This window comes from Hippopotamus amphibius, chromosome X, assembly GCF_030028045.1.
Source record: "Hippopotamus amphibius kiboko isolate mHipAmp2 chromosome X, mHipAmp2.hap2, whole genome shotgun sequence".
In the NCBI taxonomy this organism is placed as follows: domain Eukaryota; kingdom Metazoa; phylum Chordata; class Mammalia; order Artiodactyla; family Hippopotamidae; genus Hippopotamus; species Hippopotamus amphibius.
The window spans coordinates 132,469,909-132,477,282 of NC_080203.1; the positions used below are offsets into that span (position 1 = coordinate 132,469,909).

General features: G+C 42.7%; 1 protein-coding gene across 1 annotated transcript in view; it reads left to right on the plus strand.

Moving 5' to 3' along the window:
• PUDP (pseudouridine 5'-phosphatase) overlaps positions 1–3,896 on the plus strand; it is a 69,672-nt gene extending 65,776 nt beyond the window's left edge. The window contains exon 4 of the mRNA XM_057718959.1: positions 2,133–3,896. Within this exon, the coding sequence (XP_057574942.1) occupies positions 2,133–2,309 (177 nt within the window). The 3' untranslated portion in view covers positions 2,310–3,896. The remainder of the gene's footprint in view (positions 1–2,132) is intronic.
• The last annotated feature ends 3,478 nt before the right edge of the window (positions 3,897–7,374 follow it).

The following is a 7,374-nucleotide window of genomic DNA, read 5'->3' on the forward strand; positions in this document are numbered from 1 at the left end:
CCTGGTCTCTGTGCCATTCCCTGTTTTTTTTCCTGGAGCTTAAATGACATGTGGACAGAATACGTGGACATTGCTCTGTATTTCCCGGAGCTTAAGGGGCATGTGGACAGAATATGTGGACATTGCTCTGTATTTCCTGGAGCTTAAAGAGCATGTGGACGAGCTATCAGGTGTGAATGGACTGTCCACTGTTCTCAGGTAAGGACAGGTGTCTGGGGCCCCTGTTTTGCTTAGTGCCGTGGTTTCTGAGCCACTTCTTTTCCCTCACCTGCCCATATGTTCCTCAGAAAGAGCCTGTCACAAATACAAAATCAAAGCTGTTTTCGTGACTCGAGCCAAGCCCTGTTACCCCAAGGAATCAACAAAATCTCTTCCTCAGCCCACCAAAAGTTCACAGTTGGCCTGCTCAAAGCTTCAAAATCTCAGGTATTTCAAAAACAAAATGTCAGTTGACATTTAAGTGCCTGTCCATGGTCCCAGATAAAACAGCAGGGACGTTTAGAATACGGTCAGGTCATAACTTTCAAAAGCCAGGGACAGAAGTATCACCAACAGGAAGGCTCTGAATCACATAACTAAGAAACCGCACCTGGACGGTCTAAGGAGAGTCATCCCCCCCATCCCCCGCCCTGAGAGGGAAACCGTCGTCTCACAGGAGAAGCAGAGAGCTTGAGAAAAGACAGGGGGCTGCAGGATTTCTGAGGAAGGCAGTGGGACTGGGCGTTCTGTGTGCCCAGGATTGGCCATTTCAGCACTGTGTCGCGGACACCAGCCCACTGTGTGCAGTACCTAGTGCTGGCCTGTTGTCATGACGAGTAGTAACTCACTGAGTCCTCACCTCGGCCCTGGGGGGAGTCGGCTCATAAATAGCTCAGCCCGGGAGAAAGGGAAGGAGGGAGGGGAAGGAAAAAGTCAGTGAACCTGCTCCAGAGCAGACCACCAATAAGAGTGTGAGTGCATGTGTGTGTGCACGTGTATGTGTGTATGTATGTGTTTTCCACTGACCTGAAGGCATCAGAGGACGCAGACCTTCAAGTGTCAGGCTGCATGCAGTGGCTGGCACCCAGGAACCCTTCCAGGTCACCAGCATGTGGGGCTGGGACCGACACGGCGGATGAAGGGTGGGGGGAGTTATTGTGATCAAAGGCAGCGGTGAGGAGGGGTGGGGTTGGGAGGAGATGAGGAGAGCCTGTCACTGTCCAACCTAGGCCACCCCCGGGCATCTGCAGGTACTTGTGGAGAGGAAGGAGCACAGGAGAGCATCTCTGCGGTGCTGGGAGGAGCCCTTTTTACATGTCTGGCCCCTGCAGAATCTTGATGGAAAAGACTAAAGCTGCTTTCACACTGAGTGTGGAATTCCAGGAGCCAAGGGAAACTTTCTTGGTGCGTGTTCTCCTGGGAAGGAAGGTGGTATAAAGGTGACACGCCCGCTCACCATTGGGTAGACTTCTGTGTCTCATGTGCAGCAAGTCCTGATGTGAAACTTGCAGCAGCGATGGTCACAGGATGGCACGTTGAGAAGCTCCCTGACGTGTACGGGGCACAAGCACCCCCACTTAGAGGTGGTGTCTGAATAAGCTGAAACAGGGAGCGCACCTGGGACTCAGTCTTTGTGTTCAGGAGTTTCTTGGTGCGTGACTGGCTGAGCTTTTCGCTAAAACATCCTAGCTATTTAATTTGCAAGCTGCAGTACCTGAAACATAGCCAGCTCTGAAGGCACTTTATACCTAGAAAGCATTTTTTTCCCTTCTTTTCACAACTTCCTCTTCTGCTCCGCATGGTCAGTTATTGATTGAACAGGTTCTTATGATTCAAATAAAATAAATTTGTAGACCGAGAAGCTGGTCTCTCCACTCAGCTGTGCCACATTTTGGTAACACTCTGGGGCCACGAAGGACCTCTCCCCTGTAAAGTGACGTGGTGGGATGTGCAAGGATCGTGGAAGGGCCAGTGCCCTCTCCTCTCCACCGACTATAAACCGGACAGCCTCCACATCCTTTCTGTGTCTCACAGAACACCAGCTGTGTCCGCACACTGACTCAGCTGACAGTGGTGCAGGCAGTGAAAGCCCAGTCTGACGTGTGGTTACAGAGAAGTTCGTCTCAACCTTCTCTTTCTTCCTCACCCCACAGTGCCTGGTCTTTGAAGATGCTCCCAACGGGGTGGAGGCCGCCCTTGCAGCCGGGATGCAGGTGGTCATGGTTCCCGACGGAAACTTAAACCGAGACCTGACCACCAAGGCCACCCTTGTGCTGGGTTCCCTGCAGGACTTCCAGCCCGAGCTGTTTGGTCTGCCGCCCTACAAGTGAGAGGCTCCCACGCCCACATGCGTGACCCATGCTGCCTGGGAGAAGGGCAGACGAGAGCCCCGCTCCCACACCTCCACGTGAACAGTCCTGCAGACCACAAAGCCTTCTCTTCGCATGAGGGCCTGGCCCACGCTCTCCAAAGGGGCAATGAGCCATAACTGGACAGAGAGAAGACAAAAGAGAGACAGCCCAGAACAGAGATGGAAATTGTCACTTGAATAATCACGTTTAGTATTTGAATAATTTGGGTTCATTTCTTTCTCTTCTTTGTGGTTCTCAACCATGGCTGGAAAATGTAAAATATGTATACATATATGTATATGCTTTTATGTGTATATGTGTATCTACATATTTATTATATTTATAAACATTGTGTACTGTATCACTCTCCTCAGTGGTTCATCTTAACAGGCAGTAGCAACTGATAAAAGTGAGATGCTAATTCTGTTTGGTTTGTAGTCTGAGTGGGAAACCCACACTATGGAGGAGGTTTTAATAAATCACTGTCTGTATCAGCAAACGTTGACATTCTTTGTGTGCCTGTAAATCTCTGTGGACGTCTCCTCAGAGCCTGTGAACTGTATTGTCCGTCGTTTCCAGAACATAATTGCAGCCTACGTCTTAGATCGAGGTGCGTATCCACGTTTGAGAACATTTTCTACCTCAGAGAAACCATTCGCTTTAAGAATATTTGTTTTCCTGATACATTCTTTGATGCAGATAGAATTGGATTTCAGAGTGCATCCTTGGTCCCACCGAGAGCCGTAGCCCATGTTTGGAACAATGTATTGGATACTACACCCTGGCGATTAACCCCTTTTAATAGATTTACTCAGCCTGTGTGATGGGAACATCGTGAGAGGCATTGAAAATGGGAAAAATACAATCACAGGGTGTCCCTGCTGCTAGGCCTCCCAGGTGTTCTCTGTTATTGGTTGCAGTTAAGCTAATTTTCAACCGTGTAAGCCTTAGAAAAATGATAGAAATGGATGTGATTGTTGGGTGGAATGATTGTCCATGATTGTCTCTGGCTGTTGACCAATTTTGCCTCATTTCAGCAAATTCATTTCAGCATTCTGTATACGTGTCTGTTCTTTGAATTCTCCTTGGAATCAGTTGTAACATCTTACTGGTTCCCTCACCAGTTAATTAAATTGAATAAAAGTTTTGACACTTGTTCACGTTTTAGTTGTATGGGAGTATGATTTTACCTTTTATTTAAAAAAAAATTATCCTCTGACAAATATAAAACATAAATGTAACTGATTGTTTTTGTTTTTGTTTTTTTAACCCAATAGTACTCACACTGTAAAGTAGCATTTACATGTATTTTTTATTGAAATACAGTTGATTTACAGTGTTGTATTGGTTTCAGGTGTACAGCAAAGTGATTTGGTTTTTTAAACATATATTCTTTTTCATATTATTTTCCCTTGTAGGTTATTACAAGATATTAAGTAGAGATCCCTGTGCTATACAGTACATTCTTGTTGGTTATGTATTTTATATATAATAGGCATCTACATATTTTAGGTGAACCAAGCTGCCTTTGCATACAGCGAATAAAGGCTTCCAGTGAAATGGTCACTTACTTGACTTTGGTATCTCATTCTCCAAAAATATTTGTGCTGATGTTTTCTAATCACTAAGCCATTTTCTATGAATAAGACAAATGAATGCCTCTCTAAGTGATGCAGAGCTAGATCAGGGTCAGTTTTTCTCTAGGGTGAATTTGTCTCACGTGTGGTGGTGGGTTTTTTTTTTTGTGGTTCTAGCCAACTCCACATTCAAACACATTGTACTTTTTGTACAAAGGAAGACTACAGATGTGTGGCCAGAGCACACATGTTCTTTCTTATCTTTCTACACGAGTCTGATTGCTTCAATGCATTTCGATGATGTTTTCCCACTGAATAACCCATCAGTTTCATAGAGGTATAATAATGAAAGTAGACCAGAATGACTCCTGCCAAGAAGGTTTAGAGGGTAGTTGTCTTACTTTCTTAGCTCATTTAAATTGTGTTCCATTAGGACTTTCGGGGATTAATAGAAGTATGCTGTTTTGTGCCCTAAATTGCCCCTGTTTGCTCATATGTTGCCCATCCTTCAGAAGGATTTTCAGTACTGATGACAGCCACCAACAGATGACACAATCCACCTCTTCCTCATCCCACTTAAATACAATATGTGAACACTTTTAGGAACGTGATGATCACTACTTATTAGAGTTTTTCCACCTAATAAGTCTTCAGTAGGAGTTCAATGACTTATAGAAAAGAGCAAAGGTCTGGAAGACACCCATTAAACACTTGAGAGAATTGCCTCACTAAGACGTAGGAATTATTTCTGCTCTGTAACAGTAGTCAGTGTTTAGAAACTTCAGTACACATACCTTTGAATGTAATCGACAGTTTGATGCTAAATTGGGCATGCTTTGAATGGTGTTTCCACATTTTAAAAACAAATTTGCATGTGATAAGTTTTATGACAAAGAATAATGTTTTAGCCTATTGGTGCTAACACCTCTGCTTAACGTTGTCTACACTGTTCCACAGGATAAAATTCAGACCTCCCTGGCGTTATAGGAAGGCTTTCTGACCTAAGTCTAGCACCAGCAGTCTTTAGAATTAACCATCATCGCCATGATTATATTCTGTAAAGGGAAAGTGAGAATTAAAGAGCAAGGGGTTTCAGATTGGGCCGACTTCAATTCACATCGAAGCTCTGCTACTAGATAGTGGTGTCACTTTATTTTGTCCCTCTCCACCTCAGGTGCCTTAGCTGTGAAATGGGGGTACTGAATACTTTGCATTGTTGTTGTAAAGAATCGATTGAGGTCACACGTGGGATGAGAATCCTTAACACAGAATGAAATATTTATAAAATGGCAGCTACAGTTATTGTGTCAGAGTTCATGCGGCAATCTCCACTAGTTTTTTTCTGCCTGGAGATATTTGGTTTACCAAGGATATTTGTTGTCTGAAGAGCTCACACTGTCTCTGAAAGCAGATTTTCAGGATGCCTCAAAACGTCTGGTTTCTCATGAGTCTCTTTAATAGATCGTATCTTGTACACTTGAGCACAGGCTTTCTGTCGCCTTCGTGAGTCATTGGATATTTCTGTTGCTTGTAACTCTTTTCATCAGAAAAAACATCATCCAGATGGAACTAATTCTAGATCGTTATTTGCCTACTGTATGCCAGGCTCCATAGTCATACAGACCGCATAAGAACACATCCTAGGACGTTTATCTTCTTACGCTTCAGTCATAAACATACGTGAGTTGGCTTCCACATCTTTTTTCAGTACCAGGTTAGCATCAAGTCTGTGTGACAAGGGGCAGGACCCCCACGCCCTACACACACACACCCTGTGGTGGGTGCCTGTCACAGAGTCGTTTAGAGACTGTGAAGCCGCCCCCTGAAAGCATGGTATTAAATTGTTGCTTTTGACGATGGCAAATGTCCATGCTTCCCAAGTTCCACATCTCTTTCTGCAACGTTGTATAGGAAAATGAGTATTTTTACATTAAAGTGTTTTCAAGTATTTCCCAGCATGTTGATAATATATTTATCTAGGGATGAAAATCATCAATAGAAAGAAGTATTTAAAAATCATAATATTCTGTCATCTCTCTTTTTTTAATTTTTTTAAGCTCTTTATTGGAATATATTTGCTTTACACTCTTGTACCAGTTTTTGATGTACACCAAAGTGAACCAGCTGTATTTATACATATCTCTCCATATCCCCTCCCTCCCGCGACTCCCTCCCCTCTCCCCCATCCTGGCCCTCTAAGGCATCACCCATCATCAAGTTGATCTCCTTTTGTTATACAGCAACTTCCCACTAGCTATCTATTTTACTTTTGGTAGTGTAAATATGTCTATGCTACTCTCTCACTGAAGTATAGTTGACTTACAATGTTATGTTAGTTTCAGGTGTACAGCAAAGTGGTTCAGTTATATGTGTGTGTATATATATATATATTTTTTTCAGATTCTTTTCCCTTATAGGTCATTACAAAATATTGAGTATAGCTCCCTGTGTTATATAGTAGGTCCTTGTTGGTTACCTGCTATATATATATAGGAGTGTGTGTATCTTAATCCCAGACTCCTAATTTATCCCTCCCCCTGCCTTTCCCCTTTGGGGACCATAAGTTTGTTTTCTGTGTCTGTTAGTATATTTGTTTTGTAAATAAGTTCCTTTGTGCAATATCATTTTTTTTTTAGATTCCACATATAAGTGATATCGTATGATATTTGTCTTTCTCTGTCTGACTTATTTCACTTCGTGTGATCATCCCTAGGTCCATCCACGTTGCTGCAAACGGCATTATTTTACATCTCTTTTAATAAATGTGAGACCTTGGAAAACATGCTGTCATATACATTTACGTATTGAAAACCTCATCAGAAGGATGGTGAATTCACATACTATGCAAAGTCACCTAAAATGGTATGTTTTCAAAATCTACTTTAGAGAAGAATTGACATGCATTCCATAGTCAAAGTCTTAATCAGATGAGAATAGGTATAAAGAATACCTATTTCTCTGCAAGCCAAGTCAGTCTTCTAATTGGAGGTAAACTGGGCATTCTGTTTAAAAGTCAGAAACAAAAAGGATTCCTACTGTCAATAAGCTTTCATCATCATTCTAGAAATTCTGGTCAGTGAATAATGCCATCTGATGTTTATATATGAGTCTCATGATGTCAAATTCTCTGAATTGTTTCTCCAAACATGTCTGTTTCACCACTCTTTAAGAATGTCTTCACTAGATAATCTGGCTTGAGATTAACTTTCTTTCACCCTTTGAAGATACAATTTCCTTCTTACCTGAGTTTCATAGCTTTGATTAAACAACCAGCTCTTGTTCCTACCGTTGAAGGCAATCTGTCTCTTTTCTCTAGCTGCTGTTAAGATCTCTTTCTTGGTCTTTGCTCTTCCGAGGAGTGGCTTGCTCTGTTTTGATCTTGTTTAGACTTTATACCTCTCCCCACGTCTGTGGTTTGCTTTATGTTTCCCTAAACTCCTCGGCCATTATCTCTTCCAGTATCCCCA